This window comes from Dromiciops gliroides, chromosome 1 (genome assembly GCF_019393635.1).
Source record: "Dromiciops gliroides isolate mDroGli1 chromosome 1, mDroGli1.pri, whole genome shotgun sequence".
In the NCBI taxonomy this organism is placed as follows: domain Eukaryota; kingdom Metazoa; phylum Chordata; class Mammalia; order Microbiotheria; family Microbiotheriidae; genus Dromiciops; species Dromiciops gliroides.
In genome coordinates this window covers 625,250,098-625,271,921 of record NC_057861.1, presented here as the reverse complement: position 1 = coordinate 625,271,921, position 21,824 = coordinate 625,250,098, and the positions used below count along the sequence as shown (strand labels likewise).

General features: G+C 47.6%; 1 protein-coding gene across 2 annotated transcripts in view; it reads left to right on the top strand.

Moving 5' to 3' along the window:
* Positions 1-360: 360 nt before the first annotated feature.
* PGAP6 (post-glycosylphosphatidylinositol attachment to proteins 6) overlaps positions 361-21,824 on the top strand; it is a 34,042-nt gene continuing 12,578 nt past the window's right edge. Inside the window, exons 1-9 of one of the 2 annotated variants that reach the window (XM_043975717.1) lie at positions 361-444; positions 13,909-14,086; positions 14,401-14,593; positions 15,005-15,135; positions 16,155-16,423; positions 17,014-17,378; positions 18,936-19,023; positions 19,252-19,375; positions 20,019-20,155. In XM_043975717.1, the coding sequence (XP_043831652.1) occupies positions 14,016-14,086; positions 14,401-14,593; positions 15,005-15,135; positions 16,155-16,423; positions 17,014-17,378; positions 18,936-19,023; positions 19,252-19,375; positions 20,019-20,155 (1,378 nt within the window). In that variant the 5' untranslated portion in view covers positions 361-444; positions 13,909-14,015. Of the gene's footprint in view, positions 445-654; positions 816-13,908; positions 14,087-14,400; positions 14,594-15,004; positions 15,136-16,154; positions 16,424-17,013; positions 17,379-18,935; positions 19,024-19,251; positions 19,376-20,018; positions 20,156-21,824 lie in introns of those variants that run through there. The other variant, XM_043975707.1, reaches the window with a different exon arrangement.

Below are 21,824 nucleotides of genomic sequence, written 5' to 3'. Positions count from 1 at the left end.
TACTGGATAGAGGGGGAAATCGAGACTCAAATTTTTATTTTTACTGCCAGATAGAGGAACTGAGCCCCACAAGATGACAAGCAACTTGTCCGAGATAGAAGAATGAATTAGAAGCACAGCTCGTGTCTCCCGACTCCCAGTTCTGCATTCTATTGACAACACGGGTAATTTTTCATGGACTTCTAGAAAGGTGGGTAGATGGCCCATTTTACAGATGGGGAACCTGAGGTTCGCCGTTGCTCAGCGGGCAGCGCCTCCCAGGCCTCCCTCCTCTGGGGTGCTGCACCCTTTCCTCTACAGCGCAGAGGTCCAGGGACTCTCCCAGGCTGTCCCAGCGCGCATTCCCACGCCGGAGTCAGTGTCGGAGTCGGTGCGCCCTGGATAGGCGTTAATTCCCGCAGCCGGGCCCCGCGGGGGGTGAATTTCGGCCGGAGTCCCGGCTAGGTGGGAGCGCAGGGGCCGGGCAGGGCAGGGCAGGGCAGGGCAGGGCAGGGGGCGGGGCCTGGCAGGCGGAAGTGGCCCCGGGCGCTGGCAGCTGCGGCGGCTGGGACCGGCCGCTGCGATGGGAGCCCCGGGCAGAAGCGGTTGCGGTGGCGGCTGCGGCGGCAGCGGCGGCGGTGGCTGCGGCGCCCGGGGCGCGGGCGGCTGGAGGCCGGGGACGCTGGCCGGATAGAGCGGGGCCGAGCGCGGCGGAGCCATGGGCCGGGCCGGGGTCGCGGCGGGGCCGTTGACGTGGCTGCTGCTTCTCAGCCTGACCCGGTCGGCCGCCGCCGCCGCCGCTGTCCCCGCTACCAACGCGAGCGGCGGCGGCCCCGGTGAGTGAGGGACCGTCGCGCAATGCCCAAGCCGGGGCCGGCCGGCGGGGACCCTGGCGGCGCTGGGAGGGGCGGCCTGGGCTGGGGGCGAGCTTGGGGGGCAGGGGGACCGCCGCCCGCGCGCCCACCTCATTGTGACTTTAGTCGTAGTGGTGTATGTGCTCACGGGGCCCCTGCACCTCCTCCTTCCCCCTGCGGCGGGGTGGGGGGCATCCCGATGTCTGGGGGCAGGGGGGAGACTTGAATTCCCGAAGACTGCCGCTTCTCCCACCGACCCACTATGTGACCTTGGCCAAGTCACTTCCCCTCGCCGGCCTCAGTTTCCTCTTCTGTAAAATAAGGGATCAGGGTGAGGCTGGACTTTGACTCTAGGCACTTTAAACTGCCAGAGATGGAGAGGGCAGTGGTCAATTCGTCTTAAAAGTTCTTCACTGGGGGAGTGGGGAGGGTCAGCAGAATTTATTGTGAGGATGGCAGGTTCCTAATTGTAATTGGAAAAGGGGTGTGTATGTGTGTGTGTGGGGGGAGGGGGGTTGGCATTCTTTAAAATCCATGCTCTCAGAGCACAGATCATATTTCTCAGCCGGTCTCCGATGAAGGCACTGGCCAGGGATTTAGCAGGTTCAGAGGACCTGAAAAGTTCCTGGACCGGGACCTAGGGACCCGAGTGAACAAACCATCAAGCATTTATTAAGCACCTGCTGGGTGTCCCAAGCACTGTGCTAAACACTAGACCCCGAGGGACCTCTGGATCGGGTCCAGATAAGTGTCAAATCTCTTCCAGATCAGAGGCTATTGTAAGCAGTGGATAGGTATTGACATTTAGCACTCTAGCTGTGGGGTGAGTCCATTTTTAGTCTCCTCCATCCATCCTCTCTTACAATTAACTCTTTCCAAGGAGAACTTGCTGAGTGATGCAAGCTTTGGACTTTAAGGTAAGCTTTGCCAGTGTTCCCTGACTTGGTGTAGTTTTAAGGTAAAGCCTAGGGAAGTGAGGATCCACTTTGTTTCAGATAGAGACAATAGACTGAGATTAGGAGTGTCTTGCTAGTAGTAGGTGTCTAATAAATGTTTAATTTAACTGGACTGTGATTTCTTGACTGAATTACTGGAGAGCTACATTCTGGAATAGAATTCCTGTGATTAAAGCACTGGATAGACTTCCTTCTTCTGGCCTGGACTGAGAGGTATAAACAAACTTGAGTTGGGGTGGGGCTGTGACCTTTGAAACTATTCTCTTTTTTTGTATGACAAAGGCCACTTAAGGAGTTGGATTGTAAGGTTAACACAAGACGGGGAGTTGGATTGTAAGGTTAACACAAGACTGGGAGACAAGGTCTCTATTCCTTTCTCAACCCCCTAGAGTTTGCTGGGGACCTCAGAAAGGGTCCAGAGAAACTTTGGGACCACTTCTTGACTTCCTTCCCTTTACCTCTCTGTCTCTCCCTTTTCTTGGGGAGCATCACTTCAGAGGATGGGGGAAACCACATTACAAAATTAAGTGGCAACTTGGTGGGGGTTGGAATTCTTATTTCAGTTTTCAGATTAAGTTGGGAGGTTTGGTGTCTTGACAATTCACCGATTTATTAAGCACCTGCTCTATATTTATTCAAGAGTCACAATCACCAGGACTTCAAAGACAAAAATGAAAAACTGTTCCTGTGTGAAGTACAGCATATACAGAGATAAGTAAACACAAAATTGAGGAAGAAAAGAGGACCTGACAGCTAGGGAGATTAAGCAAGGCTTTAGTGATGCTGAGCTTTAGAAAAAGGGAAGGCTTTGAAGAGGCTGAGGCAAGGAGGTAGGAAGTGTGTTCTAGGTATGAATGAATGAAGCACGCATTAAATAAATTCTTACCGGGCAGCTAGGTGGTGCAGTGGATAGAGCACTGGCCCTGGATTCAGGAGGACCTGAGTTCAAATCCGACCTCAGGAACTTAATACTTACTAGCTTCGTGACCCTGGGCAAGTCACTTAGCCCCAATTGCCTCACCAAAAAAACAAAACAAAACAAAACAAATTCTTACCAATCACTATGATAAGTGCTGGGAAGGCAAACAGAAGAATCAGACAGTCCCAGCTCTCAAGCTCTCACTTTGTAATGAGGAAGACAGCACATATGGGAGGTTTCTACTGTAAGTCAGATAAAAGGTCCCATGGTCCTAGGAAGTAGTGGCAAAACACATAAATGATAGTACCTTTTTGGGGTGACTAGGTGGTGCAGTGGATAAAGCACCGGCCCTGGGTTCAGGAGGACCTGAGTTCAAATATGGCCTCAGACACTTGACACCAGCTGTGTGACCCTGGGCAAGTCACTTAACCCTCATTGCCCTGCCCACCCCCCCAAAGAAAGATAGTTCCACTTCCTTAATATTATTTCCACAGCTAAAAATCACACCTGTTTCTGATGCTAAGCCATTTGATGATGCCAAGGACTTTCATGACAAGAACTCTCTTTTCTGGGTTTTGAGTAGCTGTGACTGTAACACTTTCACAGGGGCAGCTACCAGGTTCTATCTCCAAAAGGACTGCACTGCCTCCCAGGATGATGGCTGAGGACACTGGGAAGCATGCTTATTCCAAGGCTCTCAGGTCAAGGGTCCTGGGCCATCTCCCCCAAAAGTCTGAAGGAAAGTGGTCGTGTTGGTGGTTTGACCTTCCTCACATGCTGCTGTCTCTTGGCTTAATCTAAGCCATCTTGCCTTCCTTGTGTGTAAGGACTTAGTTGGGATGGCTGGTTCCTTCTTCACAGGGGGCTGGGCTGGAAGCAGGATCAGTGGCCTGGGGTGGGAGAGCCACTCCCAGAGCTCCTGTGTTTATCTGCCTGTTGGTGGCAGTTGGTCAGCATCTGTTGCTTGTGGTGATTAGGAAGCTAGACCCCCTCTCCACAACAACTTATCCCTTCAATGATAACTGTGTGGTCTGGGGGGTTCTTATTAGGGGGCACTGCTATTCCCAAGGTTTTGGACTCAGGCTGCTCCCCTCAGGGTCTCAGGGACTTGATGGTCAAGGTGCCTTGGCCCACCTAGCATATGCTGCCTTCTTCTGTCTCTCTGTCAAGGTACCTGTCATGGGGGACAAGCTGTGTGAAGGTAGGAGATGGAAGGCTAAGTATAGGTAACAAGTAGAAGAGTTGATTTGAATCCAGAGTTCATGAAAGGGAATAATGTGAGAGAGAGAAAAAAGAGGGAATAATGTGAAATTGATATAGAAAGGTATAAGCTGGAGCCAGATTCTAGAGAGCTTTAAGTCATAGCCTAAAAAGTTTCTATTTTATCTTAACAGAAATAGGATGCCTCTAAAGGTTTTTGTGCTTTAGAATTAATTTGGCAGCTACCTGTTTGGTCAGGGGGGACCCTAAAAGCAGGTAGAGCAGTTAGAAGACTGTTGATGGCTACATAGAGGTTTTCTTGAAAGTGCAAAGGTCGAAGAAGAGAGAGTAGGGTAAAAAAAGGAGAGGTTTTGATACCCCTACCCGAGGTAGATCAGTGCTTCGGGTAGTTTATTTGCAGCTGTCCCCTTGGCTTCTCTGAAATATTTCTTCCCTACTCCTGTTCCTTCTAGGAGTCCATGCCTTCTAGGTTTGCACTGTTTGGAATGAAGGTCTGTTTTTCTTCTCTGAGTATTGAATTCCTAATTTAATTGCTTCAGCACTGGTATCCCTGCTCCTCCTTTCTACCCTCCTACCTCAGGACAGAAGCCTAGCTAGTTAGGTTATTGCTCCCCTGTTCTTGAGAGGAGGTCTCTGTCCCAGAGTGACCCCTCCAGATGACCTATTGCTTATCCTTTGTCTCGACTTCCACCCCACCCCCAAACAGTAAGCCTCTGCCACCTCACCTCCAAATCATATTCCAGTCCTGCTCTTGGAGCAAGGCCAGTCCAGCCTCAGGAGAACCTCAGGCCTCCATGGATTCTACCTGTTCCTGTGGGTTGGGCTGTAAGCACAGAGAGATTATTATTTTCTTTGGCCTTAGTTCTTTCCATCCAACTATGGCCTAATACATAGGCCAGGGGGCAGGAACAGGACAGAGGCTTACCTAACATTCATGTTTTGAATGGCAGCTGGGAGGGTTTCCAGACCAGAATTTCTGGCCCCTCTGGGCCATGCTCAGCCCCATGAAATAATACTTGAGGCAGGGAGGGTAGAGGGTGATTGTGGGGCAGGATTTTCACTGGCCTGCTTATCTTTCCCTGTTTTTGTAAATAATGACCTAATTTTGTTACTCAGTGTATGCATGAACCAATGTGCTGGGGTTATTGCATTTTCAAATCTGGCTAGAGAACAGGAGGGAGAACTAGAGAATCAGTGGGTTTGTTTGCTTGGTGTGGCTATATCTTGGCCCAAATCTCACTCCTCTGCTATGTCTTTGAAGAAGTCACTGAGGGGCAGCTAGGTGGCACAGTGAATAGAGTACTGGCCCTGAAGTCAGGAGGACCTTAGTTCAAATCCCACCTCAGACACTTAACACTTACTAGTTGTGTGACCCTGGGCAAGTAACTTAACCCCAATTGCCTCACCCCCAATACATACATAAATAAATAAATGAATGAATGAATAAATAAAAATGAGAAGACACTGAACTCGTCTCTATGTCTGCTTCCCCTTTTTCCTGCTAGACTGCAAGTTCCCCTTTATATAGACTGAGTCTTCTGGGTCTGGACCTTGAACAGAATGAACTCTTAAGTGTTTGTTGAATTTGTGTTGGAAAGGGGAATCTGAGTCATCACCTGCTTGTCTAACTGGGATTTCTAGAGGATGTTTGGAAGAGTGAGTTCTTTGGCATGAAACAGTGCTGTAGACAGGGATAAGCTTACAAATATTTTCATGTTCACACAGTCACCCACGTTCCTGGACTCTCTTTGCCACTGGGTGCCCAACCTGTTCATCTTCCTGCCTTTCCTTAATCCAAGCCGGCCTTCTCCTCAGACTACTGACGGTTGCCCTTGTAGCAGGGTGGAGGGCAGGTCAGCCAAGTTTTAATTGCATCTAATTGGAGCTGTCACAGACTGTGGGATTACAACCCTGAGCCATGTCACTGAGCCCTTTTAGTTAAGGCCCCAGGCTGGCTAGTCAAAACTCCTTTCCTTCTGGGGTCCCAAGGGAATATAGGCTGGATGTGGTTGAAATATCTGTATATCTGTTTCCTAAGCCCTCTATACTGTCTCATACCTCTGGAAGGTACTCTCCAAAGGAAGGCCTACCAAGCTGATCCTTTGGGGACATGTATGTGAATGAGATGGGAGGGTCAGATCTCTGTCCCCTTGGGGGAGAAGGGATGTCTAAGAAGTGGAAGCTGCCGCTGGAGGTGTCTGCTCTCTTCAGGCAGCTTTGGAGAAAATCAAGTCCTAGCTGTTTTCTCAGCCAGTGTCCCCAAGGGATTCTTTCCCTCTGCCAACTGCTTTTCCAGGGATGTAGTTTCTGGGACAGCTCCTGTGTCTATTGCTTTGGCTTCTTAAAACAGTATGACTACATTGAAATGTGGCCATTTTTTTTAGGGGCTACAAGAAGCCCTGATAAGACAACACTACCACTTTGTGTTTACCTACCCTTTACTATGACTTCTGGTATTGTACAAGGGGTCATCCACCAAGAGATGCTATGCTGGGGTCCCAGGTTTAGTTTTGGAAGACCCTGTCACTCCTTCCCTCTGACCCCTTTGAAGGTACAGTTAATGACAGGCAGAACTGTCCTGGTGGCTGTAATATATTTTCTTCAAACCCCATCTAATATCTTTAGTGTGAGGAGGGAGTATTGGGGTGTGATGGAGAGGCTTAGTTATTTCAGATCAAATTGGATTATTCAACAATGCATTTTTATTTGGGATAGTCAGCACAAGGACCTAACAACAGGATTTTACAACATTACAGTGGAGTTGGGTCATATTAATAAGCTCATTGGATTGAATTGAAATACAGGAATATCCAGTATAACATTACCCTGACCAACTCATTTCACAATCAACATTTATTTGAGTGCCTTCCGTGTGTGTGTGTGTGTGTGCGTGTGTGTGTGTGTGTGTGTGTATGTGTAATGGTGTTGGGAGTTGGGGATAGATGTGGCACTGACCAAATGTTCTGAACAGTTGGAGGAGGGAGAGATCATTTTCAGATATTGGAAGCAGGGGAAGAGGAAGGAAAATCTTATAGTTTCAAGCCTGAATTGTGCCTGGAAGGAAAATATGGATTGGGGATAAAAGGAAGCCCATTCTGACATGAAGAATGAAATGGACAAAGACAAAGGGATAGAGACCAGGCCATTTTGGCTGGAATGTAGTATACTGAAAGAGATATACTAGTATAAGAAATGGGGGCACTTAGATGGTGCAGTGGTTAAAGCACCGGCCCTGAATTCAGGAGTACCTGAATTCAAATCCAGCCTCAGACACTTGACACTTACTAGCTGTGTGACCCTGGGCAAGTCACTTAACCCCCATTGCCTGCAAAAAAACAAAAACAAAAAACAAAAAAAACAACAAAAAACAACAAAAAAAGAAATGGCTGGAAAAGTGGTTTGGAGCCAGATTATGGATGGCCTTGGATTCCAGGCTTAGAAGTTTATTTCGTTTGGTTTTTATTGTTGTGAAGTCATTTTTCAGTCATGTCCAACTCTTCATGAACCCATTTTGGGGTTTTCTTGGCAAAGATAGCAGAATGCTTTGCCATTTCCTTCTCCAGCTCATTTTACAGATGAGGAAACTGAGGCAAACAAGGTTGAGTGACTTGCCCAGGGTTACACCGCTGGGAAGTGTCTGAAGCTGGATGTGAACTCAGAAAAATGAGTCTTCCTGACTCCAGACCTGTATGCTTCAGTACTGATCCTCTGGAAAAGCAGTTGATCATTGTGCTGATCAGAGTTCTGAATCTCTCTCAGTTGTTTGTCTTTACAATGTTGTTATTGAATAACTTGTACCATCTAGCTGCCCCTCTTTGGCTTCAGGGAGTCATTAAGATTTTTTAGAACAGTGACTCAGTCAGACTGTTGTACAAAAGTCGTTCCCATCCCCCTAAAACTGTGATCTGAGTCTTGGCTCTGTTTGCTTCTCTTTCCCTTTTTTGGGGGTGCAGGGGAGAGGGAATGCTGGACAGAGGGAACAGAAGCTCAATGGGAGAACTCCCTGCCTCCAGGGAGATTCCTCCAGCCTACCTCAGAATCCTATCTGTTTCTCCCTTTAATCTGCACTATTTCCTGCTGCCCTGACACAGTCTTCTGCACTTTCCCACCTTCCGACCTTTCTTCTCATTGCCCCTTCAACCTTGACTTCATTCTGTCCTCAATCTTGTTTATTGACAAGCTGCCCAACCTCTAAGGCTCAATTCAAATGCCACATCCTCCATGAAGCCTTCCCTGATTCCTTCCCTCATCCCCTCACCAGTGAAGACCCCTAGCATTCCGTTAACCTCTTTTATGTAATTATCATATTATTTGTGTTATGGGTTGCTATAATATGGTCTCCAGAGAATTGAAGCTGGGGGTCACCCAGAGGCTAACGGGGAGGCATGAGGTGGATGTGAACAGACTACAACCTATTTCAAATGAGGAATTATGCCAGAGAAGGCTATTTAAAGTATGCTGTGTGAGACATGTATGACTGGGAAAAGGAAATGAGTTGGCCATTGGTTAGAGTGAGGGATAATGGTAGGCAGCCTGCAAACTCCATTGGCATAGATGCAATGCCAGGAGAATGAGAGGAAACCCCCAAGAAATGGACCCCCTGTAGCAAGGACATGAACAGATGTATCTCAGGTTAGCTCATAGATGAGTTGTAGTTTGGGTGGATGGTGTAAGTGCGCTTATCACTGGAGGGAGTACTCACATCTCAGATTTATTGGAGCATATTTACATAATATTTAGCCATGTATATATTTTTTCCTCTGCTAAACTGTGAGCTCTTTGAGGGCAGGGACCTATCTGATTCACCTCTGTCTTCACCTTAGAGCCTCCCACAGAGCCATACACACAGTAGTTGCCAATAAATACCTCTTAAATTCAAATTAATTCTCATCATAATGTCTGGAGGTTTGGAGAGGGAGGGGAAGTTGAACAGGACAGGGCTGACTTTGGCTAGAAAGCTGAGGAGAGATGAGGCAGGAGGCAAGCCGAGACTTTATCCAGATTGGCTCTGATGGCTTTGTTCAGAGGAACCGGGGATGGGTTATGGCCAATATGATGTTGGAGAAAATGATTAGTAATGAATAGTAATTGGAGGGGCCTGGCCTAGACTGAAAAACTGACATGATACCCTGCTGCAGTGGAATAGGCCTGGGTATGAGGGATGGAGTAGTAGCGCCAAGCTCAGGATGGGTTATCTAGAGGATTTTTTTTTGCCAGTTACCACCCAACTTTTATTTCCAAACTGGCTCCCAAACCCATCACAAGTTTGGGAGTATGAGATGAAAGAAGAGGGAGGAAAAAAAGACCTGAATATTATTTTTCAGATGCCCCAAAACCTAGATATGGGCGGGGGTGGGGGGGGGCAGGAAGGCAGTGCCTGAAAGAGGATCAAGAGTTGGGAAAAGGCCTGACCATTATATCTCAAACAGTGGACAATGGCCAGTCACCAGGATGGGGTATGGGCAGGAAGGGGAAAGCAAGAAGTGTCCTGAGCCCCTAGTGAGTTCCTCAGAGGATTATTTAGAGGATAATATCCCCAATATCTGTATCTCTAACATGGAAATGAGTAAACTGAATCCCAGAAAAGAGAAAGGACCTACTGAAGGTTACATAGGGAGTAAGACAGAATGTGGGATTTGGACCTACATCGCTCAAATCTTATTTCAGCTGTCTTGGCACCATACGGCCTCCTGAACTCAGAGCAACAGTTCCTTCATGGAAGAGTGAGTCCACCATTAAGGTTGGGAGAAGAAGGCTAGGTTTCCCTGTCCTTGTCTAAGGGCCCCACTGGATGTGCCCAGTGTTTGAAGGGTTGGTATATAGTTGAGCCTGATGTGTTCTCTGGGAATGAGGCCTTGGCTTAGTCTAATCCCTCTGGAGCTGAGTTGGCCCTGGGCCTCACAAGGGCTATGCGATCTGTTCAGGCTGAGTCAGCTGCCCAGGGGACTCAGGCATCCTGACACCTAGTTCTCACTATGCTGGGGATCTCTGCTGTGCTTGGATGTCTGAGCACATTCCCTCAGTGCTCTTTCCTGGTTCCCGGAGCTTGTCAGTGGGTCCCATACCGTTTCTTGGTTCAAAAAGAAGTAGAAGAGGCAGAGCCTTTAGTTCATGGTCTGAAGGGATCCCTTTGGGGCCAGGCAGTACCCCAGGTGAGGCTGGTAGGAGTCATCACAATCTTAGCAGGTCTAGACTTCCACCTGTGGTCATAGAACTGGAAGTCTTCAGAAATCACCTAGGTCCCCCTCCCTCCTCTTCATCATCCATAACAAGTGGTTGGAGAATGTCCCCTTGAAAACTGACAGTGAGGATTTATTTGTTTCTGTTCGTTTGTTGTTTTTTTGTCCTTCGTTCTCGAAGAGGACCGTGACATCAGGATGATGTCATGACTTGCAGTGAATTGGATTTAAGTGAAGGAGAGCTGTGCAAGGTCACCAACCTCACTCTCTCCTCCAGATCCACCTGGGTCCAGTGGCAAGATATATATCAAGATGACTGAGGGGCAGCTAGATGGTGCAGTGGATAAAGCACCGGCCCTGGATTCAGGAGGACCCGAGTTCAAATTTGACCTCAGAAACTTGACACTTACTAGCTGTGTGACCCTGGGCATGTCACTTAACCCTCATTGCCCTGCCCCCCCAAAAATGTATTTTAAGATGATCATCATGTGCTTAAGTCTCCTCTTCTCCAGGCTAATTATCCCCAGTTCAGGGACTCAAAGCTGAGTAAATGCCTCCTGGCCTTTGGGATTAAGCTCTGTCACTGTCTATTGTGTGACCCTAGACAAGTCCCTTCACTCTTTTTGTATTTTTGTCCCTAGTTATAAGAAAGGAATGATTTTCTGCTTTTCCCAAATATGGTTTGGCCTAGTATCAATTCTGAGCTAACTGCTTTGTCAGCTCCCTTGGTCCTAAGATCACTGGAGTGGGATTTCCCCCGGGAGTTTACCTCATTTCTTCCTTCCACTTGTCAGGCCCTTTCAGTCATTGGTCTCAGCCCTCTACGTGTCTCCAGCCAAACCTATTTTTTGCTGTCTGTCCTGAAGGCTTTGACTGAAGGAAATCAGTCTCTCCCTGACCCTAGTTGGGTCATGGTAGTAGTTTTTTCCAGGATCCAGTCATTTCAACCATCATATCTTCTGCCAGGACAGCAGGACCAGGGAAGCTGGAGTGGGGATGGATCAGAGACATTCAGGACTGTCCTCCATCTCCTTCCCTACAGTCTTCTGCTAAAGAAATCTGGAAGTTGGGCAGCTAGGTGGTGCAGTGGATAAAGCACCAGCCCTGGATTCAGGAAGACTTGAGTTCAAAATAGGCCTCAGACACTTGACACTTGCTAGCTGTGTGACCCTGGGCAAGTCACTTAACCTTCATTGCCCTGCAAAAAAGAAAGAAAGAAAGAAAGAAATCTGGAAGTCTCAAGCTTTTAAATCTTTCATCCTGGACACTCCTAATCTTGGTATTGGAGTCTCAGGCTGGTGAGAAGCCTACCTGAGCCAAACTGATGCCAAGTAAGATCACTTTTTGCTTCCTGCCAGTCTGACTGGGGAAGAGGGATCAGAGGGGCACCATAGCCCCACCATAGGTTGTCTTCAGTATTAAGGGAGTTTGGGAAAAGTTAAGTTCACTCTCTTCAAATTAAGGGCAGAGCTATATCTTTCACTCTTTGCCTCTTTGCCTCTTTGCCCAGAAGGAGGGCAACCTAAACCCTCCTGGCACTGAATACCTCCTGTACTTACAGAGCAGGATATTTAACTGTACCCTCCCCCTCACCTCGGCTCCATGGTGATTATCATGGTGAGAACACTGAATGTACTTTTTAAACCTGAACTCCAGCAACCTGGTGGAGAGCAGATGCTGCTGTTCCCCCAGGCATGGACAAGCTAGAACCCAGGATCCACCAACATATTTTCCTCTGGGACTTCCAGCTAGAGTTCACTCAGGCCAGGGTAGTAGTCTAAAGGCTGAAAGTGACCCTGGGGCCACATGGGGTGGTGGAAATAGTTCTGTTTGAGAATCAGGAGACCTGACTTACTGTGTGTAACCCTGAGAAAATCACTTCTCTCTGGGCCTCAGTTTCCTCCATGTAAAATGAGGATAACTCTGCCCTATTCACTTAAACAGTTTCAGCAAACATTTCTTAAACACATGTGAAAGGCACAGTGTTGGAGATACTAGAAATAGCTATGACACGGACCCTCTTCTCAAAGAATCAGCAGTCTATTTTGGTGGGGGGGGGGCACAGAAATGAAATGTACTCAAATAAGTATGGTTAAAAAAAGTTACAAAAAGATAATTTACTAGGGATGATTCAAGGAAGAGTGCTAGGAGGTATTTGAGGAGAAAGAGATCATTTTCAGTTGAGGTGGGAAGATGCAGGAAGTCTAAGAAGGGTTATGGAAGACTTGACACCTGCATTTGGCTCGGAAGGAATGTTATCATTGAAAACATAAAGACAGAAGGCAAGATAAGAATGGGGGAATGGGGCATAGTCCGGTTTGGGTGAATGTTGAGTATGTGAAGGGTAATAATAAAAAGATGAAGCCAGAACAATAGATTGGAGCCATATTGTAGAGCAATTTCTTTTCTTCTTTTTTTTTTAAGTGAGGCAATTGGGGTTAAGTGACTTGCCCAGGGTCACACAGCTAGTAAGTGTTAAAGTGTCTGAGGCCGGATTTGAACTCAGGTACTCCTGACTCCAGGGCCGGTGCTCTATCCACTGCACCACCTAGCTGCCCCTGTAGAGCAATTTCAATGCCAGGTTACGGGATTTAAACTATTTGGTAAAGTAGTGTGTTCATGGCATGTATAAATTGGGGCAGCTAGGTGGTTCAGTGCATAATATGTTGGACCTCGGGCAGCTAGATGGCGTAGTGGATAGAGCACTGGCCCTGGAGTCAGGAGTACCTGAGTTCAAATCTGGCCTCAGACATTTAACACTTACTAGCTGTGTGACCATGGGCAAGTCACTTAACCCCATTGCCTCACTAAAAAAAAAAAATATGCTGGACCTCGAGTCACAGTTCTAGCTCTGTGACCCTGCACACTTAACCTCTGTCTGCCTCAGTTTCTTCAACTGTAAAATGGGAATAATAATAGCACCTACCACCCAGGCTTGTTATGAAGATTACATGAAATAATATTTATAAAAAGTGCTTAGCACAGTATCTGACATATAGTAGACTTTAGAAATGCTTCTCCCCTTTTCCCCTTCCCTTATAAATTACTACTACTATTACTACTACTACTTGTTGCTTAATTTATATGACACTTTCTAGTTTTACAATAATAATAATGATAGCTGACATTCGTGTAGCACTTTTATATTTGCAAAGGACTTGATGTATATTATCTCATTTGATCAGGAGAGCAACCTTGTGAAATAGGTATTGCAGGTTATATTAACCCCATTTTTCATATAAAGGGACCAAGACTCAAAGAGATGAAATGATTTGCCCAGGGCCACACAACGAGTGCCTGTCAGAGGCAGGATTTGAACCCAGGTTTCTCTTTATTCCAAGTCTGCTATCCTACATAACAATTCTGTGAGGTGAACAGGGTAAGAATTATTATTCCCATTTTACAAATGAGTGGCCAAGTGACTTACCAAGATCATAATACTAATAGATGCTAGAACGGTGACTCCAGCCCAGTTTGCTCCACTGTTAAGACCACCCAGGCCTTTCCACTTCATTGCCTTCTGATGAAGGTCTACACACACAACAGTATGACTCAGGTGATGCCGATGGGCCAGCATCAGTGACTCATGCCAAGCTGTGGTCAGAGTAGATGGCAGAGACCTCTCTTTATCCATCCTTCTCAGCCCAGAACCTGATGCTCTGGGTCTCTGGATATATTGGGGAGGGGGGGCCAGTGAGCCGCACATTGAAGGGAAGGATGGGGGAGTGTTGTTTATCTCAGGGAAGGAGCAGTCCTCAACAGACCACCCCACCCTAAATGACCATTCCTTTCTTCCCCAGACCCGTTGTATTCCTATGAGTACTTTGTCCAGAGCCCCCAGAAGTTGGCCTTCTACAGCTGGTATGGCAGCACCAAGCTCTACCACTTCCGGGTGCCTTCTGACACAATGCTGCTCCGTTGGCTGCTGCAGGCATTCAAGGGCCCAGGCTCTGAGTGCACGGATGTGGAGATCACCGTGTATGTGACAGCTTGACGTGCTTTCGGTACCCTTCTACATCTGCTCCTCACGACTCACCCCATATCCCTCCTGCTAGAGCCCTTGCCTTTTGGTCAACTTTGCCTCTCACTGGCACATATCCCTCCCCTCTCAGCTTCCTGAGGGAGCCCCCAACCTGCATTTTAGCTGGCTCCCTCCTGCAGCTTTGGCCTGGGCTGCCCAAGACCTTGACCTCTACTCCAAGCATTTGTTCCCATCTGTCCTTCCTTCTGGGACTGGCTGCTGGGGAAGAGGGAGCATGGTCTTCATCCTTTCCTGTTCTTTCTGTCTCCAGCCACTTCCGTTATGGTGCTCCTCCAGTCATCAACCCTCTGGGCACCAAGTTCCCAGCCAACACCACAGTCCGGCCCTCGTTTTCTATAAAGCTGATCTACAACAACACTATCATCAATGTCTCCAGCCCTGCACCTGGCGATTGGTTCATCGCAGCCCACTTGCCCCGCTCGCCCCAGAAAATAGAAGTAAAGGTAAGAAGGAGGCCCTCGCCTTCTCAGGCCCCTCTGGCACGACAGCCTCTCCCCGTGTTGCCTTCTCTTTCCCAAGGAGATCCCCCACACAGAATACAGTGGCTTCTCCTCTCTCCTTTGGGAGTTCCCCCTTTACCTCAGGCCTAGTAACATGGTGACTTCTTCCCATGAAGATCCCCACCGCGCCATTTCTTTTGTTTTGTTTTGTTTTGCGGGGCAACGGAGGTTAAGTGACTTGCCCAGGGTCACACAGCTAGTACGTGTCAAGTGTCTGAGGCCGGATTTGAATCCAGGTACTCCTGAATCTAGGGCCAGGGCTTTAACCACTGCGCCACCTAGCTGCCCCCAACTACGCCATTTCTAAAATACTTACCTAACATTATCCATCCTCCCTCTCTCATCTCTCCCTAGGGCGTGGCCACCCCCTGCACCTACATCTTCCAACCAGACATGCTGGTGCTCCGACTGACCGATGTTACCATTCTACAGCCCAACATCCCCCTCTCACAGACCCTCTCTGGCTCCCAGCTGAAGCATCTGAAGTGAGTTGGGGGTCAGACTCCTCGAGTACAGGGCCCTGCACTCAGAGGGGAAGGGGCATTAGATCTGGTTGAGTCATAGAATTTTAGAGGCATATCTGTTGTCTGTCACAGTTCTCTATACCCACCCCTTCCCACCCCCCAAATCCATTATTTTATTTGATCCTCACAATATCTAATTCAATTAAAAAACACTTATTAAATGCCTGTTATGTGCAAGACACTGTGTCATATGCTGAGGATACAAAGTCAAATAGTCCCCACCCTCTGGGAGCTTACATTCTACTGGGAGGATACAACATGTGTAGAGATAAGTAAATACAAAGTCTATAAAAGTTAGATACAAGGTTATTTCCAGTAGAAAGAGAACTAACAACATAGAGAGTAAGGAGGTGGTGGGGAGGCATAGATCAGGGAAAGTCTTCTGGGGGGGCCCCAAATTATACTTTGAAAGAAACTAGAGGAAGCAGCTGGGTGGCGCAGTGGATAGAGCGCCGGCCCTGGAGTCAGGAGAACCTGAGTTCAAATCCGGCCTTAGACACTTGACACTTACTAGCTGTGTGACCTTGGGCAAGTCACTTAACCCTCATTGCCCTGCAAAAAAAAGAAACAAACAAACTTGAGATTTTGAGAAGCATTCAAGGTATGGAGGCAGGAGATAAAATGTCTTGGATGGAAACAGCTAGTGGATCAGTTTGACTAGAATAAAGAATATGTGAAAGAGACTAATGGGAAACATGCCTGGAAAAGTTCCCAGGGAATAGAGGAGGTGAAACTGAAGCCTAAAGGGGGAAGCCTGTCGCTGGGAAATGATACATTAGGTCTAGAACCTAGGACTCCTTACTCTCAGTCCCAGACTGGGGTGGGGGGGCGGGGAAGGGGAGGTCGTAAATGATGTGGCAGAGAGGAGTGGAGTGGGCGGTGGAGGGAACCATGGACACTGGTGAGGGCCAGGGTTTAGGGCTTTTCCCAGCCTATGAGTGGGAGGGAGGCTGTCACCAAACAGTCCCTTTGGCTTACAGGGTCTTCATCCCAAAGTACACCTCAGACTTCCAACTAGAGCTGAGGAGCTGTGTGTCTAATGGGAGCCAGGTCTGCCCAGTACGCCTCATTGTTGGGCCCAACACCCTGCCCCAATCCTTTCAGAAGGTCTTCAGCTGTACAGACCAGCATGAGCCCTGCCGCCTGCTCCTATCTGCACCTCCCTGGGACACTTGGCTACAGGTGACAGCTGAGGGCAGGGCAGAACCCAACGTCAGCGTGACCTTCGATGCTGTTGCCTCCTTCACAGGTTGGCCAGCCCCTGGCTTATCACCCTCCTCAGAATCCTGACACTACAATAATGTTCAGAGACTTGGGAAGGAGATGCTGCCGCCCCATAGCTCTTCCCTCCCTTCCTGTTGCCTTGGGAATAGTTGGCTAGTCATACCCAGTTATCCCTAAATTCCCTTTCCAACAACTATTCAGCTGCCTCTCTTAACTAAATTACCTGGAACTCAAGCTGAAGCATTACGCACCCGTGCCAGCCATAGTACGGCCTGCAAAGCCCTCCTGAGAGGTGCTTCCCCTGACACTTTCTTTCTTAGGATGATTCAACCCCTACCCCCAGAACTCCCTTTCTTCCCATCTCTGAAAGGAATCCTTATCCTCTCCTCCTAGACTCATGGAAGCCATTGAGCCTTTCTTTCCCTAAGATAGGCCCCTTTCCTTCTTGGTCCAAGTGATGCCCCACTGGGCTCAATGACCTGCTTTCCTTCCCAAGGCTGCTGAAGATCTCTCCCCTTCCCTCATTGTATTCCCCTTCAAGACCTCTTCTTTCCTGGGTCTGTGACTTCTCTCCCTCCTAGCTGCTGACTTTCATTCCCTTTTTTCTCTGGGCAGTGTGCCAGCCAGGGAGTCTGGGACCCTTGGTCACCTCCTACATCAGCCTGAACCAGAGTCTCAACGCATCAGCAGCCTCCCTGTCCATGGGGCGGAGCCCTTGGCACCTTGGCAAGAGGATGGGTGTGGGCAGCAGCCCCTTTTCCCCTGTTGGGGACTTCCGAAATGCCTCAGCTCTGAGTGGTTTCTGCCTCCTCAGCTACCCGGTTATTCGGGAGGAGCTGGATGTGGTTTCCGTGCGCTTCTGGCCCCTGAGTGGTTCTGGGATCATTGTGTGGTCCGGTCTGCCCACCCTGTTCCCGATCAATCTCAACACAGGCATGGATAGTGGCAGTACCTTCATCGTCAGCCTGAAGCTCAATACGGTGCCCACCTAGGGTTGGGTTTGGAGGGCAGGGGGTGGGAAGAGATTTTCCCTGGAATGTGACATGAGGAAGCTTTCAGAGATATTACAGGTCACCAGAGGCAATATGCCCTTTGCTGATTTGCCAGCTTAGTTCCTGATTCCCTCAACAACTTCACATCAGTCCCCAAATCTTCTAATATATTCATTTTCTCCTTAACGAGACACTTTTGTTTCCCAAAATCCTTGCTCTGGAAAAGACTAGAAATTGTGAATTCTTTAAATATTTACTAAAGGTCTACTGTGTGCCCAGCCTTGTGGAAGGTACTATTGGAGGGAAGGTGAGAAAAGAGGGAGAAAATGTGGTCCTTACTCTCTAGAAACATCCAGTGTAGCAGTGAAAGTATTTGTCCCTACATTTAAGCAGCCATTTACAAAGTGCTTGTTATGTGTAGGGCCTTGTGCTGAGCGAACAGTGAAGGAGATAAAAGAGATAAACAAGCCTTGGTCCAGCTGTCTAGGAACTCTCCACCTAGGTCAGGGAGCAGGGTAGACAAAATATAGAGAAATGCAACCCAAGGAAGAGTGTGTAGAGGTGCCATAGAAATAAAATGTTTTGAGTCCTGAGAGGAAAGAGTACCAAATTGGTAAGATAAGAGAAAGTTTCATGGGTAAAGGATTTGAGCAGGACCTTTGAGGGATGAGTAGAAAACATTTCAACAGATAGAGCCTAAGCGGGTGTGGAATTGTGGGGCAGGGTTAGGATTCCAGGAAGAGTAGCTACCTAAGCAAAAACAAAGATTTGAGAAAGCCTTTGGGAGCAAGGTGCATAGACCTGGGGAGGAATCGCTGGGTGGATCTGGGAAAGAAATATAGAGAACTCAATTTGGCTGGAAAATAGAGCAAATCATGGGTAGGGGGATGAGATCTGGATGGAGAGAGAAGGTGGTGCCCAACTGTGGAGAGCCTTGAACTATATCCTCCAGGAAATGGGAAAGCATTAAAGGTTTTTGGTCAGGAAATGATGTAATCCAACCTATGCATCAGAAAGATTCATCTGGCTGTGTTCAGAATGGATCGAGGGCAAAGAAACTGGAGGCTGAGAGACTGACTAGTCCTTGACAGCTGAGTTTCAAATCTGCTTCTTCAAGGCCCTTACAGTGGAGCTGGGAAGACAAGGCTAACACATATGGAATAATTATAGAACAATATAAGATAGACTCTAATTGGGTATAATCATTCATACGTGATTATAGTCTACCTTACATAAAAACCATCCAAACTGTTTTTAAAGAGTTCAGAGAAAGGGGAATCCCTTTGAGGTGGTCAAGGAAAGTTTGATGGAGCAAGGATTTCAAGTGTGCTTTAGAAGAAGAGTAGACTTTAGATGGGGGCTTTGGTGATCAGACAAGGCTCAGGCCTGTCGTTTCAGGGGTAAGAAGAGGGGAGACAGGGATGGGGTTATACCCACTTCTCTAACCTCTGAGTTAGGTTCTTAGTGGGAAAGGTCTGACCCCTGGGCCTAGGCTGGGGGTAGGCAGAGAAGCTAAGACTGACCATTGGAATCTGTCCCTTGCAGACTCTGGGCAGTAACATTTCAGTTGTTGGTTGTCTGAGTGCCACCTCGCCTGTCCTCACCCTCAGTACCTCTCAAAACTGCACTACAGGTAAAGGAATAAAGTAGAAGCCCCTGTCCCTGGAACACCTGCAGTGTGGGAGGGTATAGGAAGAACTATTTCATCCTTGCTTTAGGCCCCCTCAACCCAGTTTGAAAAGCAGGGGAAATGGGTAAGAGTGTATTAGGGGAAATTTTCCACCTTTGACTCCCCAGTCCTTCCTCTCTCACTGGAAGCCCCACTAGCTAACAGTAACACCTCTTTCCTCTGTCCCCTTAGCCTTTTTCGAAGGATACTCTTTGTCCCTGTCTGACTCTATTCGTGAGGTGATGCTTTCTGTCCCCTATCCAGAGACAGGCAATTGGTACCTCTCTTTACAGCTCATCTGCCCCCAAAATCTGAGGTGAGTGTCCAAGGGAATGTGGTCAAGGGACCAAGAGTCCCATGGGTAGTCTCAAAAGTAGGACAAATTGGATCCTCCCTAAGGTTTCTAAAGAGCCAAATTTCTATTGGTTGGGGTCTTGCCCCCTGCTTGGCATTTTTTGGCTTCTTCCTATCACCAGCAGGGATATCACTATTAGAGGATGGTAACAATAATAATGTCAACAGTTTACATTTCTCTAGTTCTTTACAATCTACAAAGCACTCTTTAACAACCCTGTGAGGTAGGTGATATAAATATTATTATCCCCATTTTACAGATAAGGAAATTGAGGCTCAGAAAGATTAAGTAAGTGTCTTGTGCAAGGTCAAACAGCTATTAAGCATCAGAGCCTAGACCCAAACGCAGGACACTTGACTCCCATTCCAATGCTCTTTTCATTGCATTACACTCCATCTTAATATTACAAACATACTTTTTCAAGTGGCCCCAGGAGGCTAATATGGGGAAGGGCAGCCTCAGTGGCTAGAACACAGAGAAGCGGGGGAGATGTGGAAGGCAAGACTGACCCAGAACAAGTCATAGAACAGAGAGGGAATTGGATCAGATTGCTAACTAGCTGAGAGTTTCTAAAGACATAGGCTTTTTTGTCCACCCTCTACAGCGAGTGTCAGCGGGTTCAAGCCAATGTGGAGGCTTCTTTGTCCCTGACCCCCTGCTTCAATGACTGTGGCCCCTATGGCCAGTGTAGACTGCTCCGAAGACATGGGTACCTTTATGCTAGCTGTACCTGCAAAGCTGGTGAGTAGTACCCGACTCTTTTCTGGGAGGGGTAACCCTAGATTGTAATTGTTTCTGATTCCCATCCAGAAGACTCTGAGACATAGGACTGATAGTCATAGCCTTCCCTAGGTTTCTAGGACCTTGGGGACCCTGCTATCTATCCTCAGGAGAGTATGGAGTAAGGTGGAGAAACCAGAGTACTGGCCTGTGAGATCACTGCAAGTAGTGTAAGAAGCCTGGAAGTCCAGGGGCATGGCCGGGTTCTGCCCTGAAGAGAGGAAGCCCTCTTAGAAGAAAGGCATGGCTAAGGGAAATGTCAGAACCCTTCCCTGTTTCTTCAGTGCCCTGTTCATTTTTGGTTTTGTTTTTTTCCTCTCAGCGTCCTGCTATGCATTTCTTAGGAACCATCCTCATTTCTGAAGCCCTACCTTGGTAGGCCAGGATGGGGAGTTCATTCTATTGATGGAAAATTATGGGGCTTGGAGCCCTGTCTTCATACCCAACCCCAGGCCTTTCCTCATCCCTGAAATGAGACTTTTTCATTGAAGTTCCATCTCTCCTCCAAGGTTTCCTGTTTCTGTTGAGACTACCACCATTTTCCTAGTCATTCAGATTTACAATCTTGGAGTCATCCATGGCTCTTCTCTCACCCTCTCCCTACATCCTATCAGTTTCCATGTCCTATTTTTTAATGTAAATTTTAATTGATATTTTTATTATTCATATCCTTTACATTTTTACTGACATGTTAGTTTTCATTTCCCAATATATCCTTTCCTCCTTCCTCTCCCAGAGAGTCATGTCTTACAATAAAGAAGAAAAAAGGGAAAAAAATGAAACAACATGACCCAACCAAATCCAACATTCTACATATTGTTCTTAACATTTCTGCAAAGTAGGGAAGGCAGAACATTTTCATATCTCTTCTTTGGGGCCAGGCTTGGTCATATTTTCACAGCATTCAGTTTCAGGTTTTTGTTGTTTTTTCCATATCCATTGTTGTAGCTATTTTGTATGTTGTTTTTCCAGTTGCCAAATCCTCTTACTACAATATCTTTTGTGCCCATGCCCTTCTCTCCATTCATACAGGCTCTCCTCTAGCTCCTCACCTCTCCCCAAGACCATTGAAGTAATCTACTTGATCTCCTTGCTCCCAGTCTCGCCCCACTTGAAGCCTTTCTCCACAAAGCTTCCAAACTGATATTCCTAAACCAGAGACTTCACCATGCTGCTCCCTGACTTCAGTGGTAGTTGTCCCTAGGATAAAATAGAGTCCTCAGCCTGGCATCTGATAGCCTCCACAATATGACTCTTACCCACCTTTCCTGAAGTAATATTTCATACCATTCCCTTTTCCAGTCAAACTGGCCCACTAGCTGTTCTCTGTATATAACATTTCCCTTGGCTGTACAGCCTAGCTAAGTCAAGGTCTTGAAATCTCAGATTTAGAAATCAGCTGAGAGGTGTAGCTGCTTCCCCCTTGTAAGAGTATTTGAGTGAGTTCCCAAGTGTTCCTTTCATGAGGCTGCAGCCGCAGAGGGCATCGATCAGAGGTCACACTTCCCTCCATGCAAACATGTTAATAAGGCCAATACTCATAGCAATAATGGAGCTGCCCTATTCCTCCTGCAGGCCTGGCCCAGGCATTCATTGGAGGGGGTTGAGGGAGAATAATACTGTGAAGGAC